Here is a 27,729-nt window from a genome sequence, read left to right as displayed (position 1 = left end):
ATTCTGTATTCTGTGTATTCTAGAATGGGGAGAGGGACTCAGGTTATTCTAAGATTTGAAATGACTTACTGGCAACCAGCTTTGAGGTTAAAAGCAGAATTGGTGAACGAAAACAGGCAGTCTGGAAAGGAGTCTGCAGTAATAAGACATTCTCTCTCTCAGCTCATCTCAACAGAAGGGTGTGTGAATTCTGGTCACTTCTCCCATAAAATCTACAAGTTTATGAATTGTTAAAAATAGTTGTATTGCTCAGGCATTGAAAGGTATTTAGTGAGGAATAAAGCATTGTGAAATGTTGTGCAGTGAAGAATAAGTAATGTGGTATTTACTTGTATTGTATCATGTTAAAAACTGAAGTGTTGTCTTGGTGAAAGAGAGTTATTATTTTAGTAAGAGGTGAGTTTAATCTTTTTAAAAGTGGAGGTAATCTTTTGAAAGATTGGTGTAATCTTTACACATATTTTGTCTTAGTGAAATTGCTGTTATGTATTTTCTGCTGCATATTAATTTTTAATATGTCTTTTTGTTTTCATATTATTCATATATGCTCATATGTTCATAATTTCACAGTGTTACCCCACAATTATGTCTTGATACTTTAACATTGAATACTTGTGCTAACTGCCATTTCTTGGAGATTTTTCAAATTTGGAATAAATCTTAATAGCTTCTGAATTTTGCTCAGTTAACTTGATTTCTGATGAATTAAAGTTTCAGGAATTAAACTGTTTTACATTAATTAAACTACATTGTTGTCATAATAGTAACTTTTTGAGATTGCGAACCTAATTATAACTTTGAACTTTAGAAAATAAATTTGTTTGTTTAAAGTTTGTGTAGTGTGTGTGTGTGTGTGTGTGTGTGTGTGTGTGTGTGTGTACACTTGCAAGTGATATATCTGTACTGTTCTCTTCTGATTATTATCAAAGTGAATTACAAACCAGGAAATATTTATAGTGTTTGATGGAGGATGCCATTTTTCCCTTGCTTATTTGTTTATTAACGTTATTACTCCTCACCCATAACTTATAAACTTTTGTTGATTTTTCAAGTGTTAAGCAAGTTTGAATGGATCACTGTTACCTTTAGAGTATTCAGTCTTAATATTATTGTTATGAGGTTTCAGGTATCTGGCTGAAATGAGGTAAATTATTGGGTCTTAGTATTTGTGTAATAACCAGGTACTCGATCACTTCGTGACTATATGTATACACACACACATATGTGTGTGTGTGTGTGTGTGTGGGCGTGTGTTAATCTGTTCCATTACGATTCAGAACATAATTTTAACGAAAATGTTGTACAAATTCTGAGCGTGTACTTATAAAATCTTTAGAAAAAATGAATCTCACTTTTAAACCGCTATGGCCACTCCTCAGCACGAAGGCAATATCCGGCGGGCCATAAAGGACACTCGTCAACGCTTCATTTCAACTGCAGCGGAATTACCCCAACAACATATGACATATTTGTCACTTCTAACGCGACCGTTCGTTTCAGGGGGATCGACTTAGGCCTTTAAAACGACAAAGTTGTTGCGCAGTTGGCCTTGAAACTCTATTATCGGAATCTTCTGTGCCTTCATATTTTTCCAATTTTTATTCTCAGGCCGACGGCACTAGTAACTTGATCCCTTGATCTGTCTCCGGGTGGAGGAAAATACGTGACGAACAGGAAAGGGGATTTTCACCGAAAATATAGCGATCTTGTCAATATCGTTATCAACATTCATACTGGACAAATAAACTCGTATAGCAAGCTCCCTTAGAATAAGAAGCTTATATGTCAGAGAAAACAAGATAAACCAAAAATATAAAGGAGCAGAAATCTTATATATATATATATATATATATATATATATATATATATATATATATATATATATATATATATATATATATATATATATATATATATACATATATATACATACATACATACATATATATATATAACACACAATCACAATAAATAAGTTAATAAAACTTAATTAAAAACTAGAGGCGTGCTGAGTCTATCAAGTTAAGTATCTCAAAACCAATACAGTAAAAGGAAAGGAACAGTTTCTATGGCAGAGCAGATCTTTATATTTTCCACTAAATTTTAGGCCTCTGCCAGGAACAGGAGTGGCGGTGATGATAACCAAGGCATCAGTAAGATACACAGCCCGTCTTTAACTGTTGGATTAGCCGTACATAACACTACCAACAAAACTTCCACATCGCTTCATACTCATATATAAACCTCTTAATTATAATTAGCGTATACTTAATTATGTCTTTTTTTCGGCTCATAAACGAGGGCTTGCTCTCCTGGATTAAAATCAGTTACCGAAGAATCAGACGTTTTATTTCTTCAGGTTTTCATCCTAACAAGTCAGTATGTCTGGGAAGTCGGTAATTTTCCTGTTATAATCACGAGGACTTGAACAAGCTCATACTTTATTTCCTTCAAACTTGATAAAACGCAGTCTACTGGGCAGCTAATGACGAATATGCATGTGAAATAGTAAAGTTAAATTTCCATGTGAAATAGTCAAGTTAAATTAAGTCAATAAAAGGAGGGAAACATTAGATCCCTTATGTAAATGAGATACACGGAGCCATCAAAGATAAAGACAGAGAAAAGTGAGATATGTCAAATGAAATTGGAGATGAACACTAATGATAATAAGTCATAAGCGTCAACACAGATGAAAGAAAGACATGAATACGTCACTTTTGACTTGAACAAAGAGAAACACTAGGAATTTCTCAAAGGAAAAGCTTTGAAACGAAGAAAGCCAAACAATGAATATTTGGGAGAAAATGGACTAATGAAAAAGCAAGCAATTTTTAAACTGCTTCTTAGGAAAAGAAGTGAGGAAAAATGAATTCTAAACAGCTTCTGTACCCCCAAAACTCAGAGTTAAAACAGGAGACGGTTAAAAATTATGGACATCATTACACAGAACAAGGACTGATGTAAAGAAAGTAAAGCGCCCTGAATACCATTACGGAGATTCCTCCTAATGAGATCAAATTAAACAAACCTTTATTCCTGTTCACACTCTCACAACTGGAAGACCTGCCACTTGACCTCGTCTTCGAGGAACCCCTCGAATCCAGAGTACTGGAGGGGGAGGCCAAGTCGTTCTCGGGACATGATGCTACTGGGGGAGGGGGAGGAGAAGGCAAGGAAGCGTCTGTGGGCGTGTGCGCCGGCGAGGGCGTGGGCGTGACGGTCATCTTGGGCGAGGTGGGTCTGGTGGATGAGTTCGAAGGGACGTTTGGAGACAGATTCGTCAGGAGCTCGATGACCGAATCCAAGTCTTCAGACGCTGCTGCTAATTTGTCTTGATGCTGCTGGTTTTCTGACTGATGTTGGTGATGATGCTGTTTCTGATGATGGTGATGGTGGTGATGATGGTGGTGGTGGTGGTGATGCTGAAGGTCTTGCTGTGATGTTTGATTTCCTGAGGAAAATAAAGAGAAGTGCTATTACTGTCAACAGAATATTCAACATTCAATCTTTATCAATACAACATAAAAACGAAAAAAACATTAATGGTAAACAAGATAAATCTGGGGACATCATTACTACCAATAAACAACATTGAAAATTATAGCATAAAAGAATAAAAAATACGAAACTATTATTGTTACAATCTTCTTTGTAATGCTAATATGTATCCTTATTATGATTAAACAGTCCAGTTTTCCCTGATTCCAAAAACTTTCTCAACTTTATGAGGGGTTTCCATTACTTCCTTTTTCTATTCTCTTTTCGTCTTTGATGCAATATTCTCTCCGTCCATTTGATTAAATTATTATTACAGTGTTTTCTGAATCTCCTGTAGGATAAGAGTATGTAGATATCCCTCCTTTAAGATCAGAATAAGAAGACTGCCTTTTCGTAGGATAAGAGTACATAGACTCCCTAAGGGTCAAGTCCAAAGCTTCTTTCTTTCACTCAAGTCCAAAGTTTCGTTCTTTCAAGGCTTTTTTTTTTCCCTCAAGAACTAGGTTAAATACGGAAATAAACTTGATGTGTTGTTTAGTCTCGTATTAAAATGGCACAAGATGATAGCTTTAAGATGACCAATCAAGATCACGAACAGTGGAAATAGAATAATCTATTTCCATTATGAACAAGTGATTTGGGTAGATTACAAATGAAAACAGAAGAAAACTGAACAACATATGAAAATGTGAGATTTTAAATAAAAAAAAATAAATGGGAATTAAGGCTTACAAGGATAAAATGTTGAAAAAAGAGCAAGATCATAACTCACTATTTATTATTTAAACAGGAAATATGCAATAAAGATCAACTGGAAAATACGCATGAAGAAGTTCCTCGAATATTTGATAGGGTTCTTCGTATGCTGCGACGCTCTGCAACCGTCCTCGCCATATCGAAAGCAGTTACGTAACTAGCAAAGATTCAGAACAACTCTTTCCCTATTGGACAGCGTTTGGCAGAACTATATTCTCTATCATCGAGAAAATGTGGTGTATTTCGTTGTTGTCTGGTTTCTGACGACGCACTGAGATGATTCTTCATTACTTTGCTTGTTTCATTCTTTTCTTTTTGTTTGTTTCAAATTGATATACTCAAAACTGTACAATATGTCCTTCCTGTTGTCTATCACATTCATATATATATATATATATATATATATATATATATATATATATATATATATATATATATATATATATATATATATATATGTATATGCATATACATGCAATATTATACGTTTTGTCACAATGGAAAAACTGTTTATGATATAATGTACATACTAAATATACTCTGTAACATTAGGTTAGGAATAATTTCTGTAGATTTTTCGCCCACATATGATAAGTATCTGCCATAATCACTGGCGATTTCTTTCGCCTTGTGGACGATTCGAACTGGGATTATTGTTTCCAAAGTCCCACGTACCAGTCAGCCATGTTTTGTGTTTGTTTCTGTATTTCTCCTACGTAAATAAAGCACGACTGTAAAATATAACTATATTCAACAGCCCTTCAAAAGTGTAAAATATCTTCTTCCCCTTAAAATCAGATGAAAAGATGGTTTCTTCATTTATTTCATCTCACATAATTTTATCATGTGCAAGAAAAAGTCCCCTAAAAATCATACGAAAGATATACAAAAGTTCATTCAATTTCTTAGAAGAAGAAAACGACTGTCGACGTTAAAGGCAAACAGAGATGAAATGCATTAAAAAAAATATTGAAACCACAAACTCTATGAATTTGGTTAGACACTTTAAAGTGGAAGGAACCAAATTCGAGGGACTAGCACCGAAGAGAAGTTTAGGTACAAAATAACAAAATGAAAACAAAAATAACACGATAAAAATCAATAAAATTGGAACTTATATTAATAAAATTAAGACAATTTCCTTCTAAAGTCATACACAGAAAACACGAAAACATGAATAACAAAAATTAAAATAACCAGTAATAGCCTTTTGTTACAAATAAAATAGAGGTTTGTTTCCATTTTTCATATAAGATTTATCTGACGTGAAATTCTGTCCAGTGAATTACCTCACAGCCAAATAAGTAATATCTCTAACGTGAGATTCCTGTTCTCATTTACAAATCATCCCGGAATATTTCACCGGCTTCCGCATCCGACATCGAATTGATTTATTTGTCAGTTATACTTTAAAGTTTTCTTGAATTATTAGTTACTGTATATCATACCGCTTTTTAGTTGATGTATCTTCAGTTGCTTCTGGAACATATCTCATGTTTCTAAATGATTTTCGTTCTTGGCACTACTTATTGAATGGGCTGGATGCCACGTATTCAAAAGTTTTTTTTCCAACATCTCTAACTCATTTAATCTATATTCATCTTTTTTCCCAAGTGTAACCACTTGTTTACTATTGTAGGACCAGTACTTGATTCTGCTCTCTCTCTCTCTCTCAGTATCAGTAATATACTTGCTTCTGTTGTGCCTTCTCTCTCTCTATTAGCTAGTTCCTAACTACGCCAGTTAAAATCAAAAGTAATATCATTCCATATTCTCCTGTTGAAGTGCTCCTTAATTAGCCTGATAACACAAAAGCTTTAACATGGATTTCAATGGAAGAATGACAAAGGGCGGAAAACGGTTCAAAACAGAAATGACTGAATTTCACAAATGACTTATTTTCAGCTACAGCATAAAATGTTGAACCTAAATTCGCCGGGGTCACAGCGTGACCAGATTTAACTATGGAATTTAATAAATGCTTCCGCGTGCAGGTAACTGCATTTTCCAATTCCGAAGAGCGAACTGCATATCTAATTTTATAACCTACTAAAATAATAACAATATCAACTGTAAAGCAAGATAGTTAACATATTAAATTAGCAATTTTTTTTTCAGTATGAATCTATTGTTTTATATGAATTATTTCCATTAAGTTTTCCGTTGGAGATGGAGCGTGGTCTATAGGGTCCAGTTTCTACACAAACTATTACTTTATCGTTTATTTGTCCCTCAAAAGGCATTTGACAAAATTCATGGAAGCTCCAAAGTTTTTTGTGGTTTTAGAGGTTAATTTCCACTTTCACAAACTCTGGAACTTAGGCAGTATAGCTGATAAGTTCCCATCAGTTAAGGATATCTGCCTATTTGCATTATTATAGATATATAGACAGATGTATGCAGGGAGATGTAAGATATGTAAAAGAGTATAACAAATATCGATTAAAGAGCCATTCCCAGAAGTTTAACGCATAGACATACAGTGATGAAGAAACATTTAAGATAACTCCATTAAATGTCAATATTAACAGTAAACAAATTAAATGAATTAATGTTGTTTGGTTTTCTGTGATTACTGAATAAATAAAGGAATTAAAGAGGCACACAAAATTTTATAAATAAAAGTTCCATAAAAGGCCGAATTTAGCATTTAAATTTAATCATAAGTTTCTCTATAAAACTTCAAAAAGAGTTACAAAATGTATACTTTGCTAAAAGTTCTAGAATCAATGACTTATTACAAGAAGATAAAGTTGCAATTACATACTCTACGGAAAATACCACCATGTTTAACTTACAAATTTCATTACGAGCAGCTGGCATACCTTCACTGGCATCAGTTGCTTGCGTGTTAAGAATTCATTCAAACATAATCCGAGTATAATGATGATGGGGAAATGAAACACCCACCAAATTAGTTACGCCTCTTTTGACAAGAAATATTTGTCAGAAAAAATGTTGTACCCAGCACAACTGCACCAGTCATTAATCAGTATTGTACTCGTGCGCGTGGGCACGTTTTGGGGGGAGAGAGAGAGAGAGAGAGAGAGAGAGAGAGAGAGAGAGAGAGAGAGAGAGAGAGAATACCGACCCCTTTCTGCACATCCACACTAATCCCCCTGGACAAAAGAAAAATGGGCAAAATATTGAAATGACCCAGAAAAAAATCCAGATACCAAATCCGCCAGATTACCATTGATTATTTTAGTAGATTTCGGAGCTGAACCTGGTGCCAGATGGGCCTCACTCAAGCGATGTCCCTAAAGGGCTCTGGTCCTCGTTGTTTCACAGATTTACTATTAACACAAAAATCCTCTTTGCTTAAAGCAACTCCGCTATGATAGATATGTTTCCGGGCATGTTACTAATGACTTCAAGGGGAAAACGAGATTGGTTGTTAACCATAAACTGGTGTCAGAAATCTGCTACTTAAGGCATGAGTTAATTAATTAATGGTTTTCTGCTATGACAGATATGTTTCCGGGCATGTTATTAATGCCTTCAAAGGGAAAACGAGATTGGTTGTTAACCATAAACTGGTGTCAGAAATCTGCTACTTAAAGCATGAGTTAATTGATTAATGATTTTCTGCATGAACTGATATGTGAAGAAAATACATTATTAGTGCAAACATTCAGAAATGAATTCCGCCTACCAATGACATTTAAAACCGAATGGGCTAAACTGATCTACCAGAAGACAGCAATTGGCCTTGCCTTCGGACACTCTCATACGTTTTGTTTGGCAGATCATCTAGACGCGCAATTACGAAAGATTTCACTCATAAGCAGCCAACGATCGAGAAAGTTAATCAATCAGCGTTCCTTTCGACAAAGAATTTCTTTTCATACAAAACGTTCCTGAGAAACATGAAAATTTTCGCATACGTAATTGAATAAAGGATATTCTCCTACTTTATAGACGTTTCTATCAAGCAAAAAAGCAGGAAATTTGTTAAATGTAGACGTGCTTCCTAATGAAAGCACTCAATCAGGAAGATCCAAGCAAGAAGGGTGTTTTTGTGAAAGCCACGAATTTCTCATCAAGTAAAATACGCAGATCACACAGAGTGGTTTCCCTGTAAGTGGGACATCCCCAAAAAACAATAAGGAGATCTTTCATTATACACCATTCCTACATTACAGTTTATTTTTTTAAGTAGGACGTTTCCTATCAAGCATTACCAAGTATTAACCTCAAACAGGATTTGCTTGTCAAGGCTTTCTTTTTACGTGTTCCATTTAGATATGATGTTTCTTAACAAGCAGAAAATAAATTCGGTAGGATATGAGAGAGACATATCTCTCTCTCTCTCTCTCTCTCTCTCTCTCTCTCTCTCTCTCTCTCTCTCTCTCTTTCTCTCTCTCTCTCTCTCTCATTATAAACTGTTTTTTTCATTTTAGGGTGGAGGTGACTATAAACAGCAAGAACTCATGTTGATCTAGGAAGGGAAATTCATTCTGTTTATCGGACGACTTTTCATTTTTTTAGAATGAGAATGTTATACTGAAGAAATTATGAATTCAGACGCGACATCATAACAATACTGTAATTATGATATTCTGCAGTGTTTAGTATTTGTAAGTCATGTAAAAAAAGTTTGAATGCTCAGATAGTCAAACTGTCTCATTAAAGCAGCAGCACAGAGAGAGAGAGAGAGAGAGAGAGAGAGAGAGAGAGAGAGAGAGAGAGGGGGGGGGGGGGGCGGGGTAAATGTTATTGTACCATCGAAGCCTACGCACTAACCGATTTACATAAGTCATCAAAAATAAAACGCTAATATAGATACGTGTAGATGTTCGTATGAATGGTAAAATGCCACCCTACAAGCTAGTTTTACTGAGGTACGTTCAAAATATAAGCTTTCGAGATTTAAGCTGATATATGGATAGGATTCCAAACAACCAATCACCATAAATCAGAGTAATGGATTTACAGTATTGATACAGGACAGGAAACCAATATAAAATACTCAAACTACCAATACAGAACTTAAATTTGCTAATTCCCCAATAATTTTCGCGGTCTCTCTCTCTCTCTCTCTCTCTCTCTCATCCCTTCGGTCTGTCTGTCTCTCTTTCATTTTACATATATCTGTGTGATTTTATGGACGAATTTTTACATATGTATGGACAACCTGTTAACTAGCGTTCAACTACTTGTAATACAAGAGGCAGCAACTGGCATAACATACAATCTTAATTAAAAAGCTGCAAGAACAACTTATGAAGTTAAAATGACCTTTCGCGAACCCAAGATACAAATTCTTAAAAAGAATAAGACGAAGTGAAGCGCTCTGAAAAACAAATGAATACGGGTCTGCGCAATCTTTCCCTCTTTTATTGCATTCCATTTCTTCTCCTCCTCCACTTCTCAAATGCGTCCTTTCTCCTGTCTCTCTGCTGGGTGATAGTCTTTTGACATTTCGTCTAGGTGAGAGTATGTTTTTTTTTTCAGAAAAAAAAAGAAATACGAAGATAACATACTAAAATAAAACAAAAACACTGCGACTACAGTGTTACATTAATGTGTCACTTGTTGAGTGTCATAATAAACTGATTTCCTAACTCTTGCATACAAACTTAACTACGTACGTACACGCACAGACTTCCGTCTTCTAACAATTGTGGATTAGAATTCTACCTCGAAAGATTTTTCAAATGTATTTTTAAAACGGACTTCTTTCATTTCACTGGAGAGCATATCCAAAATAGTATGGAACGGACAACTTGGGAGGTAATTGTGGCTTTTATACATACTTGCATACATCCATATATATATATATATATATATATATATATATATATATATATATATATATATATATATATATATATATATATATGTGTGTGTGTGTGTGTGTGTGTATGTGTGTGTGCTAAAGCCAGTACATAAGGTGGGTCTCTTTATATCATGTTTTAAATAAAATCGAATAAAAATTAATGTTTTCATTATTATAATTATGTAAACATGATTAGGGAACAAGACCTGAAAAGTCATTAATTTTTTATAACAGACTCTCAAACAACAGAGTTCCTATATATTTAAGAAATGAAGACCAGTTCTATATTATATTAGAATTATTATGAATTGTAGAAAAAGTTAACATCATTATACTGTACAGTATATGTGTGTATAAAATGATGTTAACTTTTTTACAATTCATAATAATTATAAAATAATACAGAACTGGTTTTCGATTTCTTAACATATGTTTACATATAATAATGAAAACATTAATTTTTATTTAAAACGTGATATAAAGAAACCCACCTTTATATACTGGCTTTAGCACTTCAATTCCCTAAAGAAAGAGCACCCAGGAGGAGGCACTAGAACGCAGTCGGCAACACTGCCCATTGTGGAAGAGTGAATGGCCTTTTTTGTTTCAACGAAGCAACGCAAAAGAAAGGTAATCCTTTGTTAAGGGGCATGACTGAAATGGGGAGGAGGTAAGATTAATAGCATTTCATTCGAAATTCTCTTGGCAGTGGAAAGGGGATGCTGATGCTGAGTCTACAAGCGAGATGAAAACACAGGGTGTGAATTAACGAAGGAAAAACAGCTGAATAAAGGAGTTATATATTAATAACAAAAAGCCAAAGCATTACCTGACAAAAATATCATTATAGAAGTAGACGAAGGCGTTAAGAAATGAATAAAGGAGAACTCTCAAGGAAGTCTGTTATCATACTGGAGGCATGCGTTAGCGACGGTAAATACTGTACAATAAAAATAGTTTATTTCCCTTGAACTTTAACATCCAGTAGCTCACATTCTTTTTTATTCTGCAGAGTCATAGACGTTCAAGGTTTGTTCAAACCAGTCCTGTTCAGCAAGAGTAGTACTTGTTCATTTCAACCCTAACGTGATAGGAGGGTTGCTTTTTGGAATGAGGCAGGATAAAACATGATAAGAAATAACGGAGGAGGTAGAAACTTCCACATTATGGCAATGACTGGGATAAATAATTTCTTGATCCCCGAGTTTTAGTTTTCTGTAAAAGAAAACTATTGTGCCGGCTTTGTCTGTCCGTCCGCACTTTATTCTGTCCGAATTTTTCTGCCCGCCCTCAGATCTTCAAAACTACTGAGGCTAGAAGCCTGCAAATAGTATGTTGATCATCCACCCGTCAATCATCAAACATACCAAATTGCAGCCTTCTAGCCTCAGTAGTTTTTATTGTATTTAAGGTTAAAGTTAGCCATAACCGTGCTTCTGGCAACGATATAGGACAGGCCACCATCGGGCCGTTGTTAAAGTTTCGTGGGTCGCGACTCATACTGAGACCACCGGAAGATAGACTTATTTTCGATGGCCTTGATTATACGCTGTAGCGGCTGTACAGAAAACCCGATTGCGCCGAAGAAACTTCGGCGCATTTTTTACACTTTTTTTTTTTTTTACTTCCACATAGCATCACATCATACGTCTTACAACACAGATTAAGTGAAGATGTGATGAAGAATTTCTCTTACCGAGGTAAAAAAAAAAAAAAAAAAAAAAATAAAACACACACAACTACCGTGAGTTCCTCAGTTCAATGGCTCTGGAAATCTATCTCTATTTTCATATTCTGAATTTTCCTTCGAGTCTGCGCCCTACTTATTCACCCCCCCCCCGACTTTTGTCCGTCTGACGAGTCTGCCTAAAGACACTAGGTTGCTAACCCCATCGGCCTTCAGTCTTTGTGAAGTCCCTGGTAACAAAACCAACTTTTTTATATATATTTTTTATTTATATATATTTTTTTTTAAACCAAGGAGATCGACCCAGTTTGAGCCCTCAGCGGACACAGACCTCATCGACGATGCAAATGAAAGCAGTCATATTGGAAGGTATCTGTAAAAATATAGCTATCAGTTTGTGGCGAATTCGCCCTCAAACATAATATGGGTCTGGATTGCCCATTGATCAAATCTAACAATTTTTTTAGCCCTTCGTAAAGACAAGTATATTAGGGATAAAATGTAATTGTTCTGGCATCTCTTAAAATTCAATGCATTTAGGATTTCGTCTTGAATTTCTGCCCACATGTCGTAATAAATCATTAGGAAAATATATAAGAAAAATAGGTGCCGAAAAGGAAAAGATTAAAATTCAATTCAAATAAAAACTTAGCTTAAAGCATAAAATAACACACGTATAAATACATATATGTACTTTAAGCTAAGTTTTGATTTGATTAGAATTTTAATCTTTTCTTTTTCGGCAACTCTTTATCATTTATTTTCCTAATGATTTATTACGTCATGTGGGCAGAAATTCATGAGGAAGACCTTGGACGAAATCCTAAATGCGTATATTTTATGCATAATTTATGTATACATTTATGTATATCTACACACAAATAAAATATATATATATATAAACATATGTATGTATATATATTTGTGTAGATATACATAAATTATACATAAAATATACGCATGTATAGCGGATACATATACATATTCCCCAGAAGCACTCACCACTGTCCAAATTTTTCATGCAAAGCCGCCCGTCGACCTGAATATAAATGTAAAATCTGTCGCGCTCCAAATACGAATGCAAATCTAGCGAACTTTTCTTAAAAAAAGAAAAAAAAAGGCATCATCGTCCTTGTGGTTAAGTAACGTTGCTGACCGAAAGGCAGGATTCAATATCAAAATAAATGTAAAATATCTGCGCTGAATGGTCCGGTAAAATTTCTGATCGAGCTATTGGCTTTTGAAGTCTTTTGTCACTTTTAGTAATGGTGTTGCTAAGGCTGAAAAAATCAGAGATCTCGAAAAGACAGAAAATCAGCTGTAATTCGCTTCTGTAATTACCAAAAACTGACACGCGACGGTCAGCGAGAGTAAAAGAGTACATCAGCTTTACTATAAAAAAAAAAAGGCCTCGAAAGTTTAATATTCTTCATTACCTCTTGAAAATGAAGGGTTTTAACAGGTACCCGATACTGGGAGCATTAATAGTGCAAACTTGATTACTACGATTAAATTACTTTTTAACCCACAACAACAAAATGATAAGGTCTACAACGCTCAAACCAAAATAACATTGGCCCTCCGTCAGTTCCATTAACGAAAAGAGAAACGAAGTAAATAACAGTTCTGGGAGATACTACTGGACTTCTTCGATGTCGGTCGAAGATATGTTTGTCTGAAAGGAACTCACTAATTTCCCTTGGTTTCTAGGGTCTCATTGTCAACCATTACCTCTCGCATGCAAGCTCTACGGTCTGCTAAAAGATTTTGGAAAGCTTTGCTTTTATTTTTATTTTCCGAGGCTCTATCTTCCTCTTTAATCTGGCCTTGATGCCGGTGAGATAAAAAAATAAAGTGTAGAAGGCTGCAGGCGTATTCTGCCTCTGACGGTATGATTTTCTTTTACACGTATATAAGAAAATTCGGCACAGGGTAGTCGAACCTCCGTTTGCTGCCTTGTATAGTGTTTTTCGTTTTTATGTTTATGGTTTTCATGAATTTAATACTTTCTTTTAGTAATAATGAGGAAAAACAATGTTTTTGATATTTAGATTTTCCATTAATGTAAACTATCTTTTAAATACCGATGAGAAAAACAATGTTTTCCATATTTGTGTTTAGGATTTTCATGGATGTAAAGCTTTCTTTTAGATACTGTATAAAATACATTTTGGTTACTTGAGACATTTGAACATTACCACTTTATTTTACTTACACTTCAAATGAAATCAGCCTTATCCTCGTCAACAAAAAAAATATATTTTGTCGATTGAAACAACAAAGGGAATTTACAATAAATGACCTTCAGGACTACGTGCTAAGTTTTCTCATATAAATATTCTCCTACACATGTACAAAGATCGTACCGTCAGTAATTTTACTATTAAATTCTTTCATGTAAAACCATTCGGTCAGGTATTACACACTACAAAATACTTTTCACATTCGTGATCATCGATAATCATATATGAAAAGGACACCATATAAGGGCAGCATACGGTAAGCTGATATGTGCAAACAAAAATCATACCGTCACAGTTAGATTACGCATGATGCCTTGTACGGTTTCTTTTTCCACCTCACACTGGCATGAATGGGATAGGGTATGGTCCTGCAAGGGCCGCCTTTCATTTCTAAGCATTAATCTCCAGGATGAGGTTGACAGATAATCATAGGTGCTACAGCCGACAGTGTCTGGCATTCATCTTATGTCAACTATCCAAGTATTTATCAGACTCACTGTTGGTTAGGGAGTTTTCTGAATTCAAAACTTCCCTTTTTATACAACTAACGAAAGGGGAGGAGCTGAAAGAAGCAGTGAAAAAATTACTTCCTGCTTCCTTTAATTTTCATTCTTCTTCTTTTCTGCAGGATGATCTTAGGTCTCCTACTTACATTTACTTTTTGATTTTCTTTGATTTCAGTTAAGTAAAGTCACTAATTCTGAAAATGGTCAAAGCTCTTACAATCCTATGACATTTGCGCTACATGACTTAGGTAAACAGACCACAACGTGACAATCGCAAGCTAAACAGCCCTCATGCTCCATCTCTCTCTCTCTCTCTCTCTCTCTCTCTCTCTCTCTCTCTTTTGTATTTCCCTGAATGATTTTTGAATAATCAAATGTCTAGCACACCTCTAATTCGCCACTTCCCGTGTAAGATAGCCCTCCCACTTCCCCAAACCCCACTTCCACAAGCAACCTTATGAGAGTGAGCGTTCTGCTCTTATCTTGTCCCGCCAAAACCTGGCGGGCAAAATTTATGACGAATTTTGGGGAGGGGGAGGGAGGGGGCGGCGGAGTGAGGTACTTCGAATCTTCTACTGAGTAGGATGAGGAGGTTTTTCTCGAGATGTCAATCAGCCGAGGTTCCACTCAAGTGGAAATATGAATACTAGAAGTCCTCGCTCAAGTAGGCGTAAGAATATTAGGACTCTTCATTCAAGTACGAGTAGTGTTGAGAATTCTTACTCAAGTAGGAATAGTGGTAGGAATCTTCAATCAAATAGAAGAGCGAACTGTAAAAGCAATCGTATTTCATTTAGGACTAGGAAGACTATGGGGAATCTTCAATCCTGTAGGAGTAGGTACAGTGACAAGATTCCTTCCTCATGTAAGAGTAGGAGGCCCCCCTCGAAAAGTGCAGCAGGGGAAGATCTCATTCATGCGTAACAGGAGGAGGTTTCACTCCACTCGAGTCATGTGAGAAGTCGTTCCTTGAGGACCCTCCATCTCTAGTCGTACGTGCGATGGGTCTTCGCTGACCTATAAGGCAAGGAACGGTCTCCTATATTGCAGTGAGGAGAGTAACAAATCAGGAGAGAACGGCGGCAGATGCAGTTAATGAGGTATACTTCACTACGAGAGGAATCTGTGAGTGTACAGTATGTGTGATCATGTAACGTATGTACATAAGTAATATGTTAAGATATTAGTGCCTGCATGTATGTATGTATGTATGTCTGTATGCATACACATACACCCTACTATATAAAATGCGTTTCTCGCATTAGCCAGTATAAGAATGATGGCAACTCGAATAGCATCGAGTTTGTCACCCGCAGATTATCAACAGGAAGCTGTCTTATATTCCCGTCATTTTTGTGTACACTAGATGATAATTAGAGGCAATTAATCATTGGAATAATCTGTAAAGCGTTTGTTTCATTCGGAGTTAAGCACCATTAAATTTTATCTTCACCGTTAAGTTTTCAGTCAAACCTGGCTAAAATAAAAACATTCGACTGCCGTTCCATTGACGTTAAAATAAATTAAATAACACAAGAATCACTTGAAAAACGAAGCCCCGATTTCAACAAAAATGAACGCCAGTACCGTAGCAATCAAGATTAGCAGTGTTCTAAATTAATGCATTCAAAAACGTTTCAATGCAGTGGCCACTCACCATTCCTGGTCCCATTTTTATTCATTTTTCTTTCTGTCTATCGTACGCAGAATACCTACCTATCACCCATTTTTGTAAGCCTACTTTTGCTTTGTAAGTGCAGCTCGTTTTTCACCTCCTACCTTGCATCGGCTTAAACATATAACTCTGCTCTTTACACTTTTTATCAAGTATTCCTCCACCCTCATCTCATTTCTAAGCTACCATTATCTAGATGTCAGCTGAGTGTGATTGGCCTTAACCATGGAGGAAAATGACGTATGGCTAGCAACCACGTCCATAATATATATATATATATATATAGTATATATATATATATATATATATATATATATATATATATATACATACATACATACATACATACATATATATATATATTTACATATATTTACATATATATATATATATATATATATATATATATATATATATATATATGCATACATACTATATATACATATATATCCGTATATATATGCTGTATATATAAATATATATATACATATATATGTATATGTAATATATATATTACAAATACAGTATATATATTTACATATGTGTGTGCATGTATGGGTGTGAGTGTTTGTCGGTATGTGTGGGGGAGGGGGTAATGGCTGAAGTTTACAAATAATAGTGTTAATTGAGATCAGTGAAGAGAAATTGTAGAAGTTCGTGCAAGCGCTTGCAGGAGGAAAAATTTGAAAATAAATATTACCAAGATTAACGGCAAGAGGTAAAACTGAAGCCAAAAGTCAGAGCAAAGCTGATTTATTTAAGTATGTAAGATGGTAGAATCATAAAAAGCTGAGTCATCGTATAGGTGAAGCAGGGTTTGAGCAGAATTTCTGAAAGAGAATCTGAGTTTCCTTAGAAGCCAACTCTCCATTATGGAAGGGAATGGTGCATGTTACTGCAAATGAAATAAGAATTGTTTAGAAGAATTTGTTTGTTTACTAAGAAGTGAAAGGGTGAGGAATGCCTGGATCCGTTAAAAAGAAGTGGTAGAAATCTTTGCGTAAGGGAAGGGGTGGTCCAATGTGCATTGGGATGGTTCGGTTGTATGGAAAGGAAGGGGCATTGGTGAAATATTTACGATCTCCCATGTGTTATATATATATATATATATAGTTGCAGATATATATATATATATATATATATATATATATATATATATATATATATATATATATATATATATATATATATATATATATATTTATTGACATGGCTGGGCTGAAGGGCATGTTCTATCATAAACTTATTACTTATGGTGCATCACTATACTGTGGCTGGAAACAAGTATGAATCCACAATTATGTATATGTGCAAAGCTGTATTTTTCATAATACAAAAAAAGATTAAAGTGAGAGCTTTCGACAGTTTGCACGACGGTCCTTTTCAGCCAACTCATAGCGCAAACGGTTGGATGCTTCCATTTTTAACCTTTTTTGTATTTTGAAAAATGCAGATTTGCCTACACAAATAATTGTGGATTTTTACCTGTTAAACCTATCATTTATACGAGGTAGTTGCAGTGTAAGAAAGCAAATGGGGCTAGACACCCTAAAACTATACGCCACATGTACTATTTCCCTTCTTTTGAGTTTTGAAAAAATATTTGAAAAAGAGCGCACTCAATTTATCTTACTCTAGGCTACAGAAATGGATAGTGGAAACGCAAGCCAAAAATGATGCTCAAAATGCAACGTGTGATAAGCAATATGTGTCTCTGTCCTGACATTTATTACACTAAACAAATACTGTCGGGTGGCAACGTCTTTCAGAACGCCGTCTTCAGATGCAAATGCCGAGTGAGGCGTTTTCTTCAATTAACATCTTTTTCATTTTTCAGTTGTTTCTTTATTTTTCTAATTAGTTACTGAGAGAGAGAGAGAGAGAGAGAGAGAGAGAGAGAGAGAGAGAGAGAGAGAGAGAGATGTATACCAGACCGAACGATCTTTAAAACACTCGTCACAAGAGATTGCGTTTCAGCCATCAAAAGACAAAATAAATAAAACTAAAGACACTTGACAATAAACGGGAAATGAAACCGACGGGGGCGCGGGGAGGGTCATTTTTATCACGGAGGTTAGGGGTCTCAAATCATTGCAAACACAGGGACCAGGAGACGCAAAAACAAAGCTCTTGACTTTACCAGAGAAAAGGATCACTCACACGTGGAAACGATTACCAGGGAGCGAGAGAGAAATACAGATGGAAAAACGGGTGAAATGAAAATGGGGGACAGGAGGAGGAGGAGGAGGAGGAGGGGAGGAGGCGGTGACAGACAAAGCGGAGAGGAAGGATGATGGCAGCACCGATGGAAAGACCGGGAGGATGGTGGAGTACCCCAAGTGTAACGGGGAAGGGATGATTGTTTGTGGACTGGTGGGGAAGGGGGGAGGGTCCAATGGCCTCGACCGGGAGGGGAATGACAAGGTTTGTTTAAGGCGCCTTTTAACTGCTCTCGCGGGAACTAATTATAATGTGAGTAACAAACACCCTTTTATCGCCCCCTCCTTTTCTTCTTTTTTCTTCCGTCGTTTGAACGTGCGGAAACGGTTATGAGGCGGAATAGAAAAAAAATCATAATAAAGAGGGGGGGGAATGGAAGAATGGAGGTGGTAGTGCGAATTGGTACGCACGGGACCCTACTATAAGAGAGTCCTGGGTACGCTGGAAAAACGGCGCGCAAAAAGACTGAAGAAGTTTTAATATATAACAAACTGTAAGAAAATATCCACATTGGAATGTACTAAGATCGCATAATACATAAAGAAATAATCAATAAAATAGGGAAAGCTGCTGATAGCAAAATTATGGGAAAATTATTGCAGCGTAAAAAAGGCACTGGTATTACATAAAAACTGATAAAAGTATAGATGTACCACTGTCACTTAATGCCGAGGAAGGTCTTTTATATATATATATACTTATATATATATATATATATATATATATATATATATATATATATATATATATATATATATATATATATATATATGTGTGTGTGTGTGTGTGTGTGTGTGTGTGTGTAAGCTGTGATTTTCTGAGGAAGTTACGTAAAAAAATTAAGAATCAATAATGTTGTCAAAAGTTAACATCACGCTAAGTCTCATTCAGCCCCTAGCAACAGAAAAGGAAAAACAGATAAACCAGTAAAGTCCTAATAAGAAAAACAAACAAATAAAAAGTAAAACCAAAATACAAAAAGCATCACCAGATAACTTAAAAGAGACTAGTGAAAGTAAAAACTACTTTCCCACGGCAACACGACCGAACGCTCCCAGTACAAGCATTTAATTTAAAGAGGAGATATTTCAGTGGGTTGGGGAGGCAGTACTCGGAGGAGCAAGCAAAAGGCAGCTCAATGCTGACTACGAGCGACGTTTTTGAAGGCATTTTATTCCACTTGATTGGCGTCGTGCGGAAAGCTCTAGCGGAACACTGATCTGAGTCCACCTTAACTAGACTTACTTTGCATAAAAGAGGTATTTGAAAAATGGAGACGTCCTTGCATGTGCGACAGTTTCCAAATGAGGGAAGGTATTTAGGGGAATGTCATGGTTGACCCGTTTTCCTATTATTTATATAAAATTCTGACGTACAGTCATTGAATGACCTTGCTAGTTCAGACTAAAGTGAAAAGTCGGGAGGAAAACAACCAGACGTAACTCGAAAGGAAGAAGGAAGCCTCCTCTTGAACGCAGGATGGATACAGGAATCAGGAAGGAGGGTAGCATGGAAAGACCATTCGAAATGTTCAAAAGATGTTGCATCTCCTCAAAGTCTTTTTAACGACGCAAATGGATCTGCCCTGATATCCCTGCCTTCTGTGTCATTTAACTCTTTTGGGCGTCCATGTCTATTCAGCGCCAATCGATATTCCAGTGTCGCTTATAAATGTGAATGTATGATTATAAATCAATGAGTCGTGATGGATGATAATTCTAACGTTATATTGTTTTAAATATAGGATATTTAAAACAATATAGCAAAAAACACTGAAAGCACAACGCTCGTCGAAAATCTCATTTCGTTGTATACTTTTGCAATGCACATTTTCTGCTGTCAATACCAGCAGAAGACTTCATGAAATTGTGAGTTCCTCTGCAGGACAGAATCCAGAATGAGGGTCGCTAGGAGATTCACTGAGTTATGTTAATAGCTCGACTTCCATTATGCGACACGATGGACCCTCATGATGGACATGGAAGGTGAGACAAGGTTAATGTATACACGACAAGAGTCACACACGAGTGGCTGTTGTAAATCTTTCCTCTCTCTCTCTCTTCTCTCTCTCTCTCTCTCTCTCTCTCTCTCTCTCTCTCTCTCTCTCTCTCTCTGTTCAGGGTATTTTCCCAAAATTTCTCTATGCAAACGTCACCCTTCTCCGGCCCAAGGAAACAAGAAGAACTGGGTCATAACACCACGGAAGGCGATACATTTTTGAATAGGGATGATTATACGAATGACTGAATAACAAAAAAAGTAGGATATTCACTGTTGGTCGAAGCAAAGAAAGACATTGCATACCAAATAATATGCGCAACGCTGATCTAAAAGCAACTGCGGAATCTAACGTCAAGGCGGGTGTCACAAAATAGACGGAACAATCGGAATATCCGATTTCCTCACGAATCTACCATTTTGCAAGCACACTGTGAGCAGCTAATGTACAAATAATGACTGTTTTTTTTTGGCAATTTAGGTTAAGAATACACGCTAATGTTCTTAAATATCACAAAAAAACTAGTAGTTCTGCCACACCATATTTTCTGAACTCCAAAGAACATCAATAACAGGGTAGGTCCTTTTCTATCCAAGAAATCTAAGTGACTGTCTCCATTCTGTTCCACACAAAAAGCAATACACATGGACCCGTTTCAAAATTATTATTATTATTATTATTCAGAAGATGAACCTTATCCTTAAGGAACAAGCCCACAGGGGCTACTGACTTGAAATTCAAGCTTCCAAAGAATATGGTGTTCACTTGAAAGAGGGAACAGAAGGGGACATGATATAGAGAAAGAGATCAGTTATTTGAAAAGAAAAATTAATTAACGAATTAATATATGAATAAATTAAAATGTAAGGAAATTATAAAATACACGGAGAATTACTTTAGGGTAATAAAGCATTCCATCTTCGCTTGAACTTTCGAAGTTCCAATTGCACAACATCCTCAGGGAGACCGTCCCACAGCCCAACGGCGCAGTGAGTAAGGGACCTCTGAATTGAGAAGTTTGACAACAAGGCGCATTTACTACCTGTTGGGATTGATTGTGAGTGTGAAGGATCTCTCTCAAAACACAACTTATAAAAAACTGACAAACAAGAGACCAACCGTCTATAGTCCAAGTCATTACTACTAATGACAGGAAACAGAAACCTTCCACCACGAACCACTCTGTCTACAAGAGATAAATCTGGCAAAGGCAGACACCAAAATAAGCAATTCTGGCAATTTGGTTTCATTTTACCCTCCAAGGAAGCAAACAAGCAAGCAAGTCAACTGAAGGTCCTTGATGGAAGATATTTCATCTATTTGTCCCATGTGTCTCCATGTTTATTAATTCTATTAAGCATATCGCTATGCAACACACGACGCGGGATCGTGTCCCCAGGCCACTTGGGTTTCTGCTGTCTCAATGGTTATTTTCCTCCGCATGACCAAATAATATCTTTTTTTACTCTGGTGAGTTTCCGCTTTTGAAAATATTTTCCCCTGATCAGAAAGGTGCTGTCGGTTCTAACAATTGCTAAGCCTAAAGCATTTTCCTTGTTCTAGACTTGATTTATTATTTTTACAACGTTTCCCTCATTCTAGAAATTCTATTCCTTGAGCACTTCCCGCGCTCTAAAATAATTCCACCATCCTGCAATGGTTTCTTTGGGCCAGAACATTTCCTCCGTTATATAAAACAAAAAGTTACACATACTAGAACGTTTCCGTCGCTTTAACAATTTCTTGAACGAGCTGTAGAAAATACAGCAAGACCAGTGTTACACAAAGCGCGACATTCACAGAATTTGCCAAATTAAGTTCAATGAAAATACCGTTAAAGAACTTTAAATAAGATATAACTGACCATGATATGAGAATATATAAGAAATCTCTTCGAATATTCTCTTCACATAATTTGCCCATTTTCTTTAAACTAGCAAATTAAAAAGAAACCAACAGTCACCGTCACATTCGCTGTCTAGAAATCTATTTTAGTGTGGGTAAACCTCACGGCCGTGGGAGCATTTCTAGTGCAGCTCCCCATGATATATAAGTTCTATATTTTCAGAGTGAATTGATTACCATAATCATCTTAAAGGGCTAAAAAAAATTATTTCATAATAATGAAAAATTCCTTTCCGTCCCTAAAACCACATTGCGTCACCTGAAAGAACGGACGTTAATTAACATTATTTTCCAGCCTTTTCACATCTCTCATTCTGTTCATGCAGTGACAGTGTATAAATTAGGAGAGAGAGAGAGAGAGAGAGAGAGAGAGAGAGAGAGAGAGAGAGAGAGAGAGAGAGAGAGAGAGAGAGGGTCATGGGCCTCATTCTTCATCTGAACCACCTTGTTGTACTTGCAACTTTATGATTCATTCCTATTTATTCCTATGAAAAGTTTTCGACGGGGAAATGGTTGGAAAGTACTTGAATCTGCACTAAATAAGAAAAATTTCATACTGATTTGCAAAACTGTAGCCCTCTTGTCCTTGAAATACGATTTTGAAATATTTTCCTAAATACTCATAAAAGACTTGGACACTTATTGTGATTCAGACTGATTTGAACAATCTTGATTCAACGCAGCATGAGAATAAAAGCATAAGAATTTGACTAATTGTAGCCCCGCTATTCGTCAGAAGATTTTTAACAGTTTTACGTATGTATCCCTACGTAACATTTTGGACCCCCGTTATTGTCCAATCCTAACCCGAGCTTGGTTTGAATAAACTTGAATATCCACTACAGATAGAACTTTCATTTACTTTTTCCGTTTTTGTCTACGAAGAGGTTTTTAAATAAATCCCATACTTTCAAAATATCTAAAGTCTTCCCACGCCAGAAAAGGGGCAGGGGTCCCATTTGGAATTAATTTGAATCCCCTTTACCCATAGATAGTTTGTGCTGAGTTTTGTTAAATTGATCCAGTGGTTCTGGATAAGAAATGGAAGAAATGAAAAGGTTATGCCAAATACACATACATAAATACATATTATATATAAACATACTGAGATCACAAATACGCCATACAAACGTTCATAATGAAGCCCACTTGAACTTTTATTTGAAGAAAGATATAAATTGAAAAAAAGGACTTCACTAAATGTGCTTATTTACCTGAAAATCAGATGACATTTGACCACCAATTTAAGATGAATGACGGGTCATGGATTAATCAGATCCTGGCTTTCATCCCCCACGACTATACTTGACAATCGAATACTGATAATGATGTTCTCAATTTTAAATTAACCAATTATACTTTTTAACCATAAGTCAGGTACTTAGAAAATCCATTATAAGCCAGTTATTTCGATTCTGCATGACATATTATTCGTGGTCCTTTAATTATGATATATCAGTAGAACGGATATGAACTATGTTAATTAAAATACATTTAGTAAATTAAAAAGGCATCCAGTGCACAGTAAGCTACTTACGAACGTGTCACGTCCAGCGATGACGTTACACAAAAAATGCTATGAAATAACACGGAAAAAAGCAGTTCAGCTGACAAAGACACAACTAAAATATAAATTACAATACATTGTTATGCTACACGTTTTTCCCCTCAAAAAATTGGAACTTCATATTTTAAAGCAGACTTGGAGCTTTAAATAATACGCTGCCAGCAGTCCCGGTTCTCAAAAAGTTTCCTTTGTTTAGGTTATAGACATTTTTTCAAAGTTGTAAGTTAATTGCTGATAATATTTTGAAGTTTTTTTTAAAGAATAATTATTTTCGTTATAGTATTTCTCAACGATTGGAAAGGTCTCTATAGGATGAGGTTAAACCGGATTTTATAGGAAATTAGATAACTCCTTCCAAAGTAAAAAAAAAAAAAAAATTCCAATGGAACGGCGACAGTTTCTTTCGATAAAAACCCTGCAACTTTTAGTCACAAAAATACGGTAACTTTATCCTACAGAAATACGGCAATTCCTCCCCATAAAAATTTGTGTTCGATAAAAGTACGGCAACTTGGCTATAGTGTTTTATACTTCTGGAAGTAAAGATCTATAGTTAGGAACATAAAACTCCCCATAAGAAAGCCATATTTTCTTTTGTAAACACTATTAAGGAACCAGGTAAAGAAGATTCAAAATTTAACACAATACTTTTTAAATAATTATTCAAACATGTGAATATATATACAGTATATATATATATATATATATATATATATATATATATATATTTTATATATATATATATATATATATATATATATATATATATATATATATATATATATATATATATTTATATATATATATTGACATAATTATGGAGTATACTTGTTTTACTTCATTTATACTGTTTCTGTGCATACTTGATTCGTTTTTGCTGGAAAACTTTAATGTATAGCATATATTTCTTTTCTAAGTTTACGAAAGTCGATGACATAAGTAACCATTTGACCAAAACTAACTAATTCCTATCTCAGAAAAACCATAAAAGTAGTTAAGGATCTTATCTATACTAAGTAAGAGACAGAGCTTTCCTTTGAAAGAGGGAAGGTTAAAGGAGTTAAGGAAATCTCTTGACGACAAATAAGTGAAGGGTTTCATTTTTCACATCACTGCATCACTGTCTACTGTGAGATAAGTCTCATAGAATCAGTTTAAACGTCAACATTTTTGGAGACCTCGAGAAAGGTTCACAGATATTCAATTTATATGTTAAGATGTTTGCATGTCTACAGAACAGTCTCTCAAACTAAATGAACGTGTGTGAATGGAGTCGAGTGTAAATTGTAAGCCCTGTAGTGAATGTTGTTTTTCTCAATTTATCTAAATTGCCTCCTTCCACTTCTCGACATCTGTTGGTTTAGTCTTTTTTGGGCAGGGTATAAAGGTAAATATAATTGTTGTGATGAATCACTGTAATAATCCTTAACGCAGATTATCTATACATCTTTTTAAGAGCGAACGTTTAAATGATGAACATTTTTTTTTTCAAATTTGTTATGTTAATAACATATAAACTCTTACATCATTCATCTTCCTCCCTATACTCTACTCAAAATAATTTAGATTTTTTATATTCTTCTCATTGTAGAATATCTAACCTGGCTCTTCTAACATTGCAATTTACCATATGACGGGATATTTTAAAGAAAATAAAAAGTACACACACACACACGCGTGTATGAATATATCGAAAAACTGCATTGTCTTCGTAATAATAACCACCTCTCTTCGTTTTTAAAATAATCTGCATCTCATAAATTCTTATTTACATAATATTTGCACACGAACAATTTCTTAGTATCAAGTTAACGATTTTCCTTTAAAGACTGTTTCCAATAATCGTATTTTCTTAAACTAGATTTCTGACGGAGAAATACGGTGATATAAAGCAGTGGGAACTTCATGGATTTAAACCTGGTCAGGGAACCCAGTACCTTCAAACAAGATAATTATGGATAGAAAACGAACGAAAATGTGTAAGTGTATTAATAAATGCAAAAATGTAGTAGTAAACTTCGATTAACCTTCTAAATTTATATCTCTCGTTGATCTGAGTAATGTCTTTTGTGTCGATCACCACAAACACGATATTCAACTTGATATTCCATTTGGAAGGCACAAAAGCTCTCCTTTAAGATCTGCGCGTGCGGAAACATTCTCAAAATTACTGTTAGGTAGCTGTTGATGAGTTAAATGTCAGATGTGTAACATGCATAAGACTATGATGAGCCCATGTCTCTGTTTCACTTGTACTTTTGTTTCAGTCAAGGGAAACTGTCACTTTGGTTATATGTCATAGTTCCCTAGTAATGCTTGTTTATTATGTATATATATAATGTATATATACAGATATATATATATATATATATGTATATATATATATATATATATATATATATATTATATATATATCTGTATATATATAATATACTTATACACATATGTATATATATATATATATTATATATAATCGCATATACATGTATATAGAATAAAAAATCATCTGCAATTACCTTAACTGACTTGCTACGTACGATTACTTTTTTTTAAATTTAAAATAAGAACTTATTGAAGACTATATGAGAAAAGAATTTACGAGGTCTTCAAAAGAATTTCATTATGCATTTTCAAGGTTAGTTAAAAAAACAAAAGTGTAAGCGTTTTCAAAAGGCGAGTTCTAAAAGTGAACATTGGAAGACATTTCTTGCATGAAAGTTTGTGAAATGCTCAATTAGAGGTGTAAAACACTCTTGCAGCGGTGTTCTGAAACCTATGGTTGTTGAAACGAAAGAGTCAATATATTGTTACAAAGAAATACAAGACTGGTAAAAAACTCTACTGCACTAAATCCTGAAAAGTGACTATGAACTAGACGACTGATATTGGCTCCCTAAAAATTTGCATCAATATAATCTTTCTCTTGGAAAAAAAAAATGTTATTATAATCTCAATAAAAATGAGATTTATGCATAACTTTTAAATCTATTATAGTTTAATAACGAACAAAATTTAAAACCAGAATATTGTGAGGATTTCTATAAATGGCATTCACGTGAATTCAAGTGAGTAATATTATAACAAAGGATGACAGCTGTATGTATGCTGTATAACATCAAATGCCACCTACCTCGAATATTGTTTCTCAGGGAAGTTATATCTCTGCCTAAGATGATCAATGGAGCAAGGATTACATTAATTTTGCTACCATGAAACGTTATATATACATACATACATACATACATATATATATATATATATATATATATATATATATATATATATATATATATATATATATATATATATATATAATTAATAATAGCCACAATGCCCTCTTAACTTCTCGAATTCTTCGCGCTTTTATTGATACGCTTGTCGCTACAGAGCCTTAAGATCCAAGTGCAGGAAATATGAAGAAATCATGATGTCCGGTAGTGGGAAAAGAACCCGGGTCCCCTGGTCAGAACGAGGTATCATTGTCGACCTGGCCATTCACGTGGTCAGGTCAACAATGGTACCTCGTTCTGACTAGGAGAAGTTAAAATTAAGAGGGCATTGAGGCTATTACAATTACATGTATATCTGGTAAAAAGGTGACCAGTAGATTCTACATACATATATATATATATATATATATATATATATATATATATATATATATATATATATATATATATATATATATATATGTATATATATGTATACATATATTTATGTATATACATATATATCCATATATTAACTTTACCACATAAACAATTGTTCTGTGCAATAGTGGAATTACTAAAGGACCTCATTCAAACTGGATGGTATCTAATGAGTATTTATTCAGAAAAAGTTACAGCTTTCTTGGACAGACTTGATAATGTGGACTGTTTGTCCAAG

The 27,729-nt window shown here is 35.0% G+C and overlaps 1 protein-coding gene across 1 annotated transcript in view; it reads right to left on the bottom strand.

Moving 5' to 3' along the window:
- Window positions 1-27,729, bottom strand: part of LOC136840896 (E3 ubiquitin-protein ligase TRIM45-like) — a 59,802-nt gene that overhangs the window by 21,755 nt on the left and 10,318 nt on the right. Inside the window, exon 2 of the mRNA XM_067107856.1 lies at window positions 3,032-3,454. Coding sequence (XP_066963957.1) covers window positions 3,032-3,227 — 196 coding nt within the window. The 5' untranslated portion in view covers window positions 3,228-3,454. The remainder of the gene's footprint in view (window positions 1-3,031; window positions 3,455-27,729) is intronic.

Source organism: Macrobrachium rosenbergii, chromosome 8, assembly GCF_040412425.1.
Source record: "Macrobrachium rosenbergii isolate ZJJX-2024 chromosome 8, ASM4041242v1, whole genome shotgun sequence".
NCBI classification, from domain to species: Eukaryota; Metazoa; Arthropoda; class Malacostraca; order Decapoda; family Palaemonidae; genus Macrobrachium; species Macrobrachium rosenbergii.
Note: the sequence above shows the minus strand (reverse complement) of the source record. Positions and strands in the feature narration are given on the sequence as shown.